This window comes from Elephas maximus, chromosome 1 (assembly GCF_024166365.1).
Source record: "Elephas maximus indicus isolate mEleMax1 chromosome 1, mEleMax1 primary haplotype, whole genome shotgun sequence".
NCBI lineage: Eukaryota > Metazoa > Chordata > Mammalia > Proboscidea > Elephantidae > Elephas > Elephas maximus.
The window spans coordinates 219,886,963-219,902,053 of record NC_064819.1 but is presented as its reverse complement, the minus strand read 5'-3'; the positions used below and the strand labels follow the sequence as shown (position 1 = coordinate 219,902,053).

General features: G+C 44.8%; 1 protein-coding gene across 1 annotated transcript in view; it reads right to left on the bottom strand.

Moving 5' to 3' along the window:
* UST (uronyl 2-sulfotransferase) overlaps positions 1 to 9,377 on the bottom strand; it is a 365,048-nt gene extending 355,671 nt beyond the window's left edge. Inside the window, exon 1 of the mRNA XM_049905661.1 lies at positions 8,627 to 9,377. Within this exon, the coding sequence (XP_049761618.1) occupies positions 8,627 to 8,879 (253 nt within the window). The 5' untranslated portion in view covers positions 8,880 to 9,377. The remainder of the gene's footprint in view (positions 1 to 8,626) is intronic.
* Positions 9,378 to 15,091: the final 5,714 nt, after the last annotated feature.

The following is a 15,091-nucleotide window of genomic DNA, read 5'->3' as shown; positions in this document are numbered from 1 at the left end:
ATCATAACTGGAGTTTGAGCTTCTGAAACCATCAGCGCAGAAGCAATAGCAGAGGCAAAGGGAGGAAGTGAGACAAGAAAAATGAGCTGGTGGCTATCTTTGGGTAATTATAGACAACTGACATAAAACCTGAGCCAAACCAAAAGTGTACATCACAGCCTCAGCACTTAACAGCCACCTGGCTCCCTGGTACTTTTGAACATGAGAGTGTTACAAATTTTTCAAATTGAGGCTCTTTCAGGTGGCATCTAATAGACTGAACCTATTTTTTTAAAGCTTCTTATTTTGATAATACGTATTTTTAAACCTACTAAAATTATCTAACCCTTTTGGAAAAAACAATATTTCTTCCTAAAATCACAGTATTTTACTAAAGTGAAACATTGTTCCTATATATTTGTCCTGTATATTATACCACAACATGAACACAAAATGAATTGCATATGAATTCTTATTTTACAAGAATGCTCAAGACTTCCTCAGTAGTCTCATGGGTACAGTGTATAAGGAACATAATGCACCCAAATGTTTTTCTGTGCTGAGCTCATCAGATCCATCCTTGTGAGCAAATCCAAAGATAAAATACTCATACACCCATTGTACTATCATCTGCTGTTCAAAATTGGCTAGACTCATATTCCACATACAAGTCCCAGCAATCTTTGCGACATCTGTAAAAGAGACATGTGCCAGGTATCCGTGAATTACCATACATTACAGCTAAATGCAGATAACCAAGGCGTTTAACAGTCAAAGTAATCCATAACTGTAAAACAAAATTCTTTTGAAGAGATCACTGGTTTCAGTCAATCATTAAGAATTTATTCAGGGCTTATTAGATACGCAGACATTGTACTTAACATTTTCAAAGGGAGTAAAGTATAAAACTAATTTCTTACCACCATAAAAAGGTAGGCAACTATGATACAGAGAATAATGGGTAACAGTATTCGTTTTAACCCAATATTGTCCTTTCCAAGACTCAATAGCAAGTACTGAAATGTACATCATTTGGAATTTTCTAACCAGAATAGTTGTACATTCTTTTGACTTTTCAAATGAGAATTTTTGGTGAAATGTCAGTGTTCCTGTTCCCATTTCATATATACAAAAGGCTCTGTTTATCACTGTTCATTTAAAATCCAGTTTCTATAATAAAAATACAGGAATATTGTATGACACCACTACTGTAAAAACTCATGAAAAGGTTTACACACAAAAAGAAACAATCCAAGGAGGGGAGGGACGGGGAAGGGAAAACACTTAATAGACAATAAAAACCAAACCAAGTCCAGTGCCATCAAGTCGATTCTGACTCATAGCAACCCTGTAGGACAGAGTAGAACCGCCCCATAGAGTGTCCAAGGAGCACCTGGCAGATTTGCACTGCTGACCTTCTGGTTAGCAGCTGTAGCACTTAACCACTATACCACCAGGGTTTCCTAAAAGACAATAGTTAAGTGGAAACTTTGGTGAAGGGTAAAACAGTACACAATACTGGAGAAGCCAGTACAACCTGTACAAGGTAAGGTCATGGTAGCTCCATAGACACATCCAAACTCCCAGAGGGACCAAATTGCTGGCCTGAGGGCTGTGGTGACCATGATCTTGGGGAACATCTAGCTCAACTGGCATCCCAAAACCCACTGCCATTGAGTCTTCCGACTCATAGCGACCCTATACAAAAGAGTAGAACTGCCCCATAGAGTTTCCAAGGAGCGGGTTCGAACTGCTGACCTCTTGGTTAGCAGCCGTAGCACTTAACCACTACGCCACCAGGGTTTCCTCAACTGGCATAACATAGTTTAAAAAGAATATGTTCTACATTCTACTTTGGTGAGTAGTGTCTGGGGTCTTAAAAGCCTATGAGCGGCCATCTAGGATAATTCACTGGTCTCACCCCTTCGGGAGCAAGGAGGAATAAAGAAAACTAAAGATACAAGGGAAAGATTAGTCCAAAGGACTGATGGGCCACATCTAACACAGCCTCCACCAGAACGAGTCCAGTAAAACTAGATGGTGACTGGCTACCACCACTGACTGCTCTGAGAGGGATCACAATAGAGGGTCCCAGACAGAGCTGGAGAAAAATGTAGAACAAAATTCTAACTCAAAAAGAAAGACCAGGCTTGTTGGCCTGACAAAAACTGGAGATACCCTGAAAGTATGACCCCTGGACACCCTTTCAGCTCAGTAATGAGGTCACTCCTGAGGTTCACCCTTTAGCCAAAGATTGAAAAGGCCCACGGAACAAAACAAGACTAAACGGGTGCACCAGCCCTGGGGCAGGGACTGAAAGGCAGGAGAACAGGAAAGCTGGTTAATAGGGAACCCCAGGTTGAGCAAAGAGAGTGTTGACTTATCATGAGGTTTTAACCCATGTCAGAGAACAATGTGTGCGTTAACTGTTTGATGAGAAACTAGTTTGTTCTGTAAACCTTCATCTAAAGTATAATAAAAAAAAATGAAATAAAAAAATAATAAAATAAATACTGGTAAGATAAAGTTTACTTGTGGTTAAGTCTTACTTCTTATCAAAAAAAAAAAAAAGGCAAGTAATAACTCCTAATTATTCTAGCGGCTGTAATCTGGCATATAACATGCCTTTTCATTTCCATCATTGATATCCATCAGCACAGCGGCTGGGCAGGCTACTATTTCTGCGCCTACAGCTTCCCTTCTGGGGAATCAAGAGACACTGTTTCTTTTGGGACTCAAAAACCTTGACCACTTTCATTCTAGCTTCTCAAAAACAAAACCAGCTAGTGTTTTAAAGCTAGACTGGTGACTGGGAATTTGAGGACAGTGTCCAGATAATACATATTTATGTGTATATTTAAACAATTCATACTGAGACTTGTCTACGTTAAAAATAGTTTATGAGGCAGGGAACTTTTCACCGTTCATGCTAAGCGTTTATCGAACAGACTGCCGTCATTGTATTCCATTTTCTGTCCTTCCCAAAGACAGTGCTGCTGTGTCCCCAACCAACCCTGCGAGATAAATTTGCAGCTACGAACAAGAAGGTTATGTTCTTTTTATGTCAACAATTTCTACTGCACTCATTTCCTAGATTACCATTTGGGGCTTGGAGTACTAGATTTAAACCACACATGACGTGCAGAGAAAAATGACATTTTTCTTTTGAGGTTTAGAGACACTATTCCGTACAGATCTCGGCCTCCATGTTCACATATTCCTTTAAATTCATGTAAACTTAGAGAATTTTCAAATTCAACAAGATTATATTTTTTTGTCTTTCATTTTCCAACTCAAAATTGTCATGTTCATATAGAATATGTAAAAAGACTGGCGATTCTGAAAACTAAAGTGCTCTACCCCCATTTAAAGTTGAATAAATTAAAAACAGAAAGGAGAGCATGTCATTTTGCAGCACAAAAAGTCAACATCAACAAATTTCATTTTACGTAAAGGCTGAATCCCATACCCGAGGCTTGGTAATAACTCAGGAGAGCTTGCCAATCATATAAGATCAGTAGTGAGCCATCTGGCTTATTAAGTTTATATCAGTGTAAAGAGTCTTATTCCATGTATTTGATATTTTCACAGCTCATAAGTAATGACGCTACTGGCAGGGACGGCATCATAAACTAATTTCTGGGGAAGCTTTTACTTGACAGTTGTTTGTTTTCCATGGCAAGCCAAAGTTCGAATGCTGCTTCAAAAAAAAACAAAAAAAATTTAACATGGAATTGAAGATTCTGCTACAAAGGGCTCAAATATACCAACAATTGTGAAGATGACACAAGCCTAGGTACCATTTCTTTCTGTTGTACCTAAGGTCGTCGTGAGTCAGAGCCGACTTGACAACAACTTAACAACAACATGGTCTCCAGGTTTAAGCAGAGCAATTTACTGTATTTACCTGTTTAGCCCATTATAAGAAGTCTTGGTGGCGAAACAGTTAAGCACTTGCAGCTAACCGAAAGGCTGGCAGTTTGAACCCACCCAGCAGCTCCGCAGAAGAAAAACCTGGCCATCTGCTCCCATAAAGATTACAGCGCAGAAAACTCTATGGGGAAATTCTACTTTACCACATGGGGTCACTAGGAGTCAAACTTGACTCAAAGGCACCTAACAACAACATCTCCGTTTCAAGGGGGGTAAAAATCAAGACAGTTATTCCTGTATGATCTCCCTCCCCGCAAACTTTTCTCTTTTCAAACTTGCTACTGCAGAAGGTTCTTTAAGGAGAACACAGTTTGCCTTTGCCCTTTCCCAAAGTGACTAGAAAAAGAAGGAACTGTTTGACACTAGCTGTGATGGGGAAGGAAGGCATCCTTACTGACCCCTTTCCCTTCCCCATAACACAATGTTCTGGTTTCCCCACTTTACCCCCTTCCAGGCATCTCCTAACCTCACAAAGACTAAAGCCAGCTGGGGCTGCAGCTGCTAGCTGATCCTTCTCTTGAAACAAAAGGCCTTAAGCAGCAAATCGGACACAGTTCTTAAAATTGAAATTAAAAAACAAAACCGTGGTGGACTCGAAGTGCCGATCTTTCAGTTAACGGGAGAGCTCTTAACCACTACGCCACCAAGGCTGATAAAGCTAGCCTTTACTTTAAATCAATGGTTCTCTAATTTTTAGCCCACATAAGACTCATCTGCTGGAGGATTTGTTAAAACACAGGTTGTTGGGCCCCAGGCCCAGATGTTATCATTCAGTAGGTCTGGAATGAGACCCGAGAATTTGCATGTGTAACAAGTTCCCAAGGTCCCTAGATGGCGCAGAAGAAAAGGCCTGGCAATCTGCTTCTGTAAGGATTACAGCCAAGAAACTTACAGAGCAGCTCTACTCTGTGACACACAGGGTTGCCACTAGTCAGAAATGAATCAGCTGCAACTAACAAGTTCGCAGGTGATGCTGATACTGCAGGTCCAGGAACTCATATTGAGAATTACTTGCCTTGCCATAGAACAACTGCTACAGAAAGAGAAAAGTCAAGAAGTTGAGATTCCAATTAACATCACCTCCAGTTCTTGTGTGGCTCTGGATGAGTCTAGTTCCCTAGTTAAATGGAGCCAGCGTCATGGGGATTAATACAGGAAGGAAAGTTTGAGCAGACTAGGGCCTTAAATTATTTCCTTTCTCTGCTGGCCCCTCAAGATACTAAGTCTTAAGAAATGGAAACCAAAATTATGGAAGTAAATATGACTATTTTTAGCCAGTCGGCTCTTTAAATTCCCACTTGCATCTTGGCTGCAGTTCCATTCTATCTCTTAATCTGCCCTTAGTTTTACACAATAGGTACTGGAATAGGCCAACTGGGGTTCACATCCTGCCTTATTTGTGTGTCCTTCTGCAAATCACTTAACATTTTTGCCTTCATTTCTCCCTTCTCTAAAATAGGAATAACAACACAGTATTTTTTTTATACCAGTGGTCACCTCATGGCTGTGCTCTTTCAGAAGCAGATCGCCAGGCCTTTCTTCTCAGGCATCTCTGGATAACTGGAACTTTTAAACTTTTGGTCAGGAGCCCAGCACTTAACCATTTGTGAAAACCAGAGAACCTGTTTATAGTAGTGTTGTATGAATTAAATTTCATTCTGCACATGCTAAAAAATGTCAGCTTTTATCATAAATTCCCATGTCTCTTGGTTCTCTTGTAAGAAATACTCAATATGTTAAATATCATTGTACCTATCCGATACGATAGGATTTTTCAGTCATAACTTCAATAAATATTTATTGAGTACCTATGTGCCAGACATATAATATCACACAAATATATTTAAAATAATACCCTGTAAGGTAAAACGTATGACTTTTATTTTGAATTTGAAAATTTTTACTTTACATGAACTTATATTTAAGAAAAATATTTGCTCCAAAATTTGCTCCAAAACTGGCTAACTAGGGAAATTGAGAGGATGTGTTTACTAACCACAAATTTTGTTTTTGTACACAAAAAAAAAAAAAGACACTAAAATAATAGAATGGAGGAAATAAGAAGAAAATAATTCTGCAGATACCTTGGCTTTATATTATTAAGGGAATATTTTAGACCATCCTAAGACCATGAGCTCATTTTTCCCCAAAATCATTATATTTTTGTGACAAAACAGCAAATTTTTTGTCGGTCAAAGGAAACCCCGGTAGCATAGTGGTTAAGTGCTATGGCTGCTAACCAAAGGGCTGGCAGTTCAAATCCGCCAGGTGCTCCTTGGAAACTCTATGGGGCAGTTCTACTCTGTCCTATAGGGTTGCTACGATTCCGACTCGACGGCACTGGGTTTGTTTTGGTTTTTGGTTTGTCAGTCAAAAATTGAATGAGCAGTTGGTAATAGGAGCAGCTCTGTCTTACAATTCTCCCTAGTTCCCTGAGTAATCACTGTGAATTCACCCCTCTACCAAGTGGCCAAGTGGCCAAGGAGCCCTGGTGGTGCAGTGGTTAAAGTGCTCGTATGCGAACCAAAAGATTGGCATTTCAAACCCACCAGCCGCTCTTCGGCAGAAGGACGTGGCAGTGTGCTTCTGTAAAGATTACGGCCTTGGAAACCCTAGGGTCACTATGATTTGGAATTAACCCCACAGCAATGGTTACAGGTACCAAGTGACCACCCAAATTTCTCAGGCCTCATTTTTCTTTTAAGTATGTAGCGAAAGCACTAAATTCTGGATATATATTTGACAGAATTTTCAGAAGGCTAATGTGATATATATACTGATGTTAGTTTTCATAAGGAGCTCTGGTGGCGCAGTAGTAAACAGTAGACTGCTAACCAAAAGGTCAGTGTTTCAAAGCCACCAGCCACTCCGAAGGAGAAAGACGTGGCAGTCTGCTTCCATAAAGATTACAGCCTTGGAAACCCTATGGGGCAGTTCTACCCGGTCCTGTATGGCTGCGATTCCATACCAGTGGGCTTTGTTTGTTTGTTCTGGCTTTTATCCTCCTCAGTAGTGCCCCTGCCCTCTCCGCAAACTTCCCCTGCTTCCAAGAAGGGAATCAGAACCACACAATTTGAGGTGCAGCCCCTAATTTTACCCATGAAGAAACTGAGGCCCATAATGTTTTCATACCTTGCCCAAAGCCACGTGCTCTTAAGGACACTGAACATACATAAATGTCTCTGTCCCAGTCAGCTGCGCTGCCCCCTACACCACGTATTTCGCTTACAAGGGTCTTCTGCAAAGTATTCATTATCGCATCTTATGTGGAAAGACCCTTGAGCTTCAAAAACACCTCACAATGCCAAGTTGACCTTGAAAGTGACCGATGCTGAAAATAAATTTACCCTTGAGACGATAGTAGATTCGACTCCCAATAAACGGGCATGTTACCCCGAACTCACCATGCAACTAGACACCAGGGACGTCGGAAATCTATTGGGCAATATTTTCGTTTAATTTTTTCTAAAGCATCCTGCAAACCACGGGTCTCCAAAGTTTTTACTGAAAGTATAACTTTAAAAAGCTGGGCTTCTCTATATGGAAAAAAGCATTCTGTAGCATTTACATTTCAAAATGCTATACATTTGTCACTTTACTGACTTGACTTTTTTTTTTTTTTTCCTTCCAAACAGCCTACTCTAGACCTGTAGCTTCTGAGAGTAAGGGACATTTGGGCTAAGTCTGGCAGCCTGCAGCCGGTCGGGGTCACTCGGCCCATTTTGTTTCCAGCGCCGCAGTGGCTTCCCTCCCTGGCACCCGCTCTGGTCGTTCAGATACGGATGTACACCGGTTCTGTGAGGTTTATCACCTCAGACGTTTGCCTGACGCTGGCGCTCTCTCAGTCTCTTCTCCCACCCCGCACGACCTCCTCTGGCCACAGGCTGGCTAAGGGTTTGCATCTCCCTGGATTCCGGCGCTCAAGGCCAGCACTGTGCCGGGGACCGGGACGTGCGCTCGCCAGGCCCTGGCACCCCTCGCTCGCGGTGCTACCGGAGCTGCGGAGTCACACCCGCTCACCGGCGCGACTCTTTTCTCTGTCATCACAGCCCCTTCCTTGCCTCTGCGCAGGATAGGCAGCCTCGCGCCTAACAAACCGAAAAAAAAGTTTTGACTTGAGAAACGCACAGCGCAGAGGATGACTGGGCCAAAGGAGGCGACACTGCTGGCCAGGCTGACCCACGCCCTGGGACAGCCCCAGACCCCCGGGCGCCACCCGGGTCCAGCGTCCCGCTCGCTGAGGGTCAGGCAGGGGCGGCCCAGGGAGCGCGCGGAGCATGAGCACGGCCGGCTGCAGCCAAGCCGCCGGGCAGAATTCACAGAACCGACGGTAGAGAGGGATTAAAGCCAAACGCACGCATCGAGCACAGGACGGGACAGGGCTGTGGTCACCGAGGGTGCTGAGGAGGGCACCGCCAAGCCTGATTATACACACGCGCGCTTGCATTCACTGCGCCCCTGTGGGGGCTCGGGGTGGGCATGCGGTGCCCACCCCCAGGTACCTGCGGGCACTGGCACCCAGCGGCGCCCCCGCCTCAGTGCCGACAGACTGGCGCGCAGGAGGAGCAGGCGCTGCGGAAGGCTGCACGGACGCTCGCAGGGGTCGCACCTGGGAGCCCCGGGTCGGCGGGGATGAGGACACAGAAGTCCCGGCACGCCCCTCTCCCCGGCACAACTTTCCCAGCCGGCGCCCCCTCACGCCGCTCTTCCTTACCCAAATACTGCTGCAGATCCAGCAGGAAGCGCGGGGGACCCCCGCTGAGCTGATAGAAGAGGGAGCCCAGGCAGAAGAGCAGCAGGGTGGCCATGCAGAAACCGTAGTCCCGGAGGGAGAAGCGCAGGAAAGGCAGCAGGGGGAGCCGGCGCTTCCAGCTGCCCGGGCCCAGAGGGGCGCCCCCCAGAGGGGCCCCATGGGGCCAGGCATCCGCGCCGCCGCCGCCGCCGGGATGCTGCTGCTTCTTCTTCATCGCCCGCTCGGCCGCCTCGCACAGCCTGCCCGCGCCGGGAAGAGGTCACCCATCCGCCTGCGGGAGGAGAGCCCGGCCGGCCGGCCGCACATGGAGGGCCGCGCCGGGCAGCCGGTGGGGGCGGGGCGGGCCGAACTCGCCGGGCTCAGGAGACTTTCCTCGGCATGGTCCCCGCCGCCGCGGGCGCTCGGGCCGCCGTGCCCAGCCCCGCCTGGGCGCGCCGCTCCGCCGCCGCCTCCCGCCCGCGCCCCGCCGCGCCCCGCCGCGACGCGCGCTCACTCCTGGCCGCCGGGGCTCGCTCCAGCGCCAGCGGGGACCCCCGGCTTTGTGTCTGTCGCTCTCGGCGTGTTTTGTCCCGGTTCAGGCTCCTCTACCAAACGGCAGGGAGGAACGGGAGGCGGACACCGTCCCGCTCGCTCCACCTCCCTGACAGGGGTTTTCCTCCTTCTCCTCCCCTTTCTCCTCTCCCCTCCCTCTCTCTGCTCGGGTCTCCGCGTTGCGCTAGGGTGTCACGTTACTGCCTCTGCTGGGGAGGGGCGGCCGGCGATTATTCGCAACGAGGAAGAAAGTTTCTGGGTTGTTTTCTCTCTCTCTCTCTCTCTTTCTCTCTCTCGCCTTTCTCTACACTCTGGCCTCGGTTCCTGCGCCACCAGCGACCTCTTGGGGGCCCCGCTGACTTCCCTCTCGTAAACAGTCACCGGGAGAAAGAATCTCCACTTATTTTACTACGTATATTTTTTCACTTTTCAGAAATTTGATTCTCCTTTCTTATCCCAAGCGAGCTGCTTACGAAAAGCCAATAAAAAAGTATTTGAATAGAGGTCCAGGACTTTCCTGCGATGGTCAAAGAGCAAGTGGTGTGAGTTATAATTGAAGACACCCCATAACGCCAGGCTCATCGCTGCCACTCCCTGGAAGAGAAATAGAGGAGTATGCTTTCTTCTCCTTTTCCCTGGTCCTGCAGCTACTCAGGAGTCACCGATGAAGACGGTTAACTCGCCTAAACAGAAGGTTGAAGGTTTAAGTCCACCCAGAGCCACCTCCAGTGAAAGGCCTGGAGACTTAAGAAAAAAAATGAAAAATCAGCCATTAAAAACCCTGTGGAGCACAGTTCTTCTCTGACACACATGGGGTCGCCATGAGTTGGAACTGACTAGACAGAAACTCGTTTGGTTTGGGTTTTTTACTCAACTGCTTAGGGACAGAGAGGCAAGTGGAGGAGGGGAGCTAAATAATGAACTAAATGAGGTCATCCCTCTAGCATATTTGAAGGGAAAGCCTCCATCCATACATATCTTCTTTATCGCTGTCTCCCCTCCCTCCACTGGGGAAGGGCAGGGGGTGTTCCAAAGAATAGCAGGAGCTTCTGGACCTGAAATAGAACTTCCGGGACAGAAAGGCTGCATCCACCCTGCAGGCACATCCATTGAAGGGGTGGGTGATTCAGGAAAGGGCTGCTCTCATCAGCCTCACTTAAATACCTGAGATTTACGTGACTTGCCCAAAGTCATAGAGCTAGTAGATTTGGCTTGGGAGCTGAACTCAAATCTGTCTGCTTCTCAAGTCCACCATACTAATCACTTCACTGGACTATCTCTATGAGGGACCTTTTGCTTGTAATTTGCACGATGATTGGAAGATGAGATACAGCTGGTTTAGCCCTGGCCACCTTGAGAAACTGAAACTTCAATTTCTGGAGCCACCCATCTCTGACTCCCTGCTCCCTGCTCACTGTGTGCACTCCATAGCTGATGCTTGATTAGAAAAAGAACCAAGAACCACAACCCTCTGCAGTTGTAAAACTATGTGCCTGAAAACCTCTATACAGTTGGGTGTCTGAAGAATGTTCCATAGGAAATTTGTCTTGAGATCAAGAGTTGATCCTTTTAGGATTTAAGACTAATGTGGCTTATTCATATACTAATATCTCTGATCTGAAACATGAGTGAAGAGGGAGACACGTAGATCATGAGCGAGTCATAGCAGGTGAAGTGGGCGATCATCTCACACACACACGTGCATACTCACAAATTCTACTTCTCAGTTCTACATGGTGCTAGCAGAACTTCCTAAGGGATAGAAAGGGTGCTTAGGGGCCCCAACAGAAGGCAAACCCCTTTGTTCTATCCCAGAAAATCCAGAATCAGGTGCTAATGGTTTGTTTCACCTTTATTCCATGAATTAAAGATTGATTTGGATTAATGCACACATTCTAGAATGTGACTGCCCCTGAGAGAATGAAGCCCAGCAGCCATCGCCCATTAATGTGAATTACTTTCATCAGCACACCGAGTAGCCCAGGATGGGCTCGCACTTAATAATTTCTGAGTTAACGAAGAGGGACCAGCAGACGGGAGGAGCAGAGCCATTTTCCTGATGTTCACTTGATCCTAGGGGTCTGCAAACAAAACTTCAGCGGCCGCCTCTGACACACTGGCCATGTGCCTGAGGCCTGGCCCTGTAATCTGAGTGCCAATTAGATGTAAAATAATGTGCAAAAATCCTCTCTGTGTTCCTAGGGACTGGGGTCTAGAAACCCCACCCACAGAATGCTTTGGAAAATCTCCCAATTTTTTCCCCTAATGAAAGGACTCTGAGGAACAGTGAGGTTATAACAAGGAGATGGAACAGGAAGAAAGGAAACAAACATCTGAGGAAATAAGTAAATATGGGAATAAGTTTTTTTTTTTTTTTTTTCAAAAACACTGAAAAATTTAGAAGGCAAGTACAAGGGGGCAAAGTCTAGCTTAGAAGAAACAAGCTCTGACATGAAGAATTGTAGAGGGAAAAATAGAAGTCAATTTTTAAACGATTGCGTTTATGAACTACCAAAAAACAAAACAAAACCTGTTGCCGTTGAGTCATCTCCAACTCATTTAAAAAACTCACAGGAGGAAAACAAAAGATATAAGATACAAAGAAGTTTGACAGGGAAAAAAAAATCCTTTGTATTTTCACCCAAAAAAAACAGTTATTTGGATAAAATTTTGTTCTTTGAAGTCCCATACATGTTCCTTCAAATTTTTTTTTAAATTTAAAGTACTTGTATCTTTAGTCGAGCCAGCTAATAAATCTACTAACTATAGGAATTTATGAACAACTTCTATTATTACTCTTATGACTGACTATGCTTTGTTCAACACCTTGACCTCCATCCAATATCTTGAGCTTCTCAATTCTTTCTCTCTCCAGTGGCTTTTCATCTCTTTCATCTGAGCCACTCACTTTTGTCCTCAGTGACTCATTTGGCCTTGTCATCACTGATAGCTGCATCTCCTCCCAAATCTCACTTTCGATCATCCCGCCCTTGAATATCACCTTCTGTCCTCTGCTTAGCCTCTCTGGTGCCTACAATCTAGCAATATAATCTTGGAAATGATGGTGGCGTAGTGGTTAAGAGTTTGGCTGCTAACCAAATGGTTGGCAGTTCAAATCCACCAGGCACTCCTTGGAAACCCTATGGGGCAGCTCTACTCTCTCCTATGGGGTCCCTATGAGTCGGAATCGACTCAATGGCAACAGGTTTGGTTTGGTTTCTGGTTTTCCTCAAGTCCTTGCTTCCCTCTTTATTCAGTTTTGATTCCATGATCCATCACTCTGATTCACTGCAAAACACTTCTACACTGTAGTATTTGCCAAGCAAAACTCAGACTCTAAGTTAAACCCAACACTGCAACTGGACTGGGTTGCAGAAAAAAACACAACATTGCTAATTGGCCACACTTTAGAGAGCGCAAATTTCAAATGGGCATTCACTCATTCCTGCCCAGCAATCCCACTCTCTGAAATGTTTGGGTTTTTATGTTTGTTTGTTTCCTTTGCTTTTTTCCTGCCTGAAAAGTTCTTTTCCCAGTTCTTCACACAGCTTGTCTTTGATTTCCTTCCAGTCTTTGCTCAGAGTTACCGAAAGAGTCTTGTCTGGCTTTTGTACGTATAATGCACACACTCGCCCACATTCCCTATTCCCCTGACCCTCCTTAATTTTCTCCACAGGACATACCATAATTTAAAATGTTAATTTCTTTTGACTTATTTGTTGTGTATCTCTCCCCACTAGAAAATAATGATCACGTATACCGTGACTTTGTCTCTTTTGTTCACTGCTCTATCCCCAGTACCTAGAATGGTGCTGACATGTAGTAGTCACTTAGTATTTGTTGAATGAAATGATGAGATTTTTAAAAATTTTTATTGTGGTAAAATATATATAATAAAAAAACAATCATTTTATGCATTTTTAAGTGTGCAATTCAATGACATTAATAACACTTGCCATGTTGTGCAATGGTCACCATTATTTCCAGAAGTTTTCCATCACCTGAGATAGAAACTCAGTACCTCTTAGCAGTAATTCCCCATCCTGCCCCTCTCTCTAGCCCCTATTGAACTTTTGTCTCTATACACTAGTCTATTCTAAATATTTCCTGTAAGTGGGATCGTACAGTATTTGTCCGAGAAGGTTAGTTTATAACATGGAGCCTCTGAAGTTCAGTGGGTCAAATCGCATTATTCCATGGCTGGCCAATGGGCAATGAAAGGCAAAGGTTCTGTTAGAACATTCAAATGATCATTGAAGGAATTGTTTGAGGCTAAAAACAAACAAAATGCATTTATTGAAAGACTGCATGGGTATATAAATGAAACCCTCACCATCTCCACAACAACCCCCAGTCCAATTATTGATTTGACTATTTCTCGTGCTTATGAATGCCTCTTGGCATTGTAAAAGGAATACAAACCCATGGGGCCTTGCCTTGTGCTGCTGTTCACCTTGGCGGACATGCCAGTTCTCTTCAGAGCTGTTGTTCATCTCAGGGAGTGAGGGTGCTCGCTCTCCTGGGAGATCAAGCTGTCTGAGCTCTGGTCTTGGAAGACCTCTGGGGTTATGTTCAGGCCTTCTTCTACTGCTCTGCTGGGAGTTGGTCTACTCCAAGAGAGTGTCTGAGATGGAAAATCAAATTGCCATGGGGTAAATAATAGCCAGCCTGACCTGGTGCTCTGCCTTGGAATTGAGCAAATGAGAGACTAAGGTTTTCTTAACAAGACTAACACGTAAGGTTTCTGGGTTAGTGGTCTCAGGCTCATCACATCTACAGAAACTTGGTCTAAGAATCTCTTCGCGCCCCCCAGTGTCCAGCACTGACTTCTGTGCAGCTACACACACATAAAGAACAAGAGGTGCTCTCCAAGCACCCCACCCCAATGCTCTCTCCCTTTCTTGAGCAGACAAGGCATAGACACATAAACAAGCAAGCAAGCAAAATTTTAAAAGTATTAAACAAAAGAGTCTTTTAAATCTCAAATGTTTGTAGTTAATAGTAATTGCTATTGTTAGCTCCTGTCAAGTCTACTCCCCAGCTCATGGAGAACCCATGTACAGTGGAAAAAAATGCTTCCCAGTCCAGCGCCACCCCATGATCAGTTGCAGATCAGAACTTTGTGATCCATAGAGTTTTCATTGGCTGATTTTTGGAAGTAGATCGCCAGGCCTTTCTTTCTAGTTCACCTTAGTCTGGAAGCTTGGCTGAAACCTGTTTCACGTCAGAGCAACACACAAGCCTCCGAAGACAGATGGGTGGTGGCTGCACATGAGGTGCACTGGCCAAAAATGGAACCCAGATGTCCCACTTGGAGGCAAGCATTCCACCACTGAACCACCACTGCAGTGCTTCATTCTTTTTCGTTCTTTTGTTTGCTATGAGTGGGAACAGACTCCATGCACCTGACAATGACAGCAACAAACTGTATTAGTATTATTGTTGTTGTTGTTGTTGTTAGGTGCTGTCAAGTGGAATCCAGCTCATAGCAATCCTGTGTAACAACAGAACGAAACGCCGCCCGGATCTGCGCCATCCTCACAATTGTTGCTCTGTTTGAGCCCATTGTTTCAGCCACTCTGTTAATCCGTCTCACTGAGGGCCTTCCTCTTTTTCGCTGACCCACTACTTTACCAAGCATGATGTCCTTCTCTGGGGACTGATCCTTCCCAATAATGTGTTCAAAGTACATCAGACAAAGTCCCACCGTCCTTGCTTCTAAGGAGCATTCTGGCTGTACTTCTTCCAAGACAGGTTTGTTCATTCTTCTGGCAGTCTGTAGTATGCTCATTACTCTTCACCAGCACCAAAATTCAAACATGTTACCATGCTTCTGTAAATCCGCTTTACCCAAATTAAGTCATTTAGTCTTCATAACGATCTCATGAAATAAAT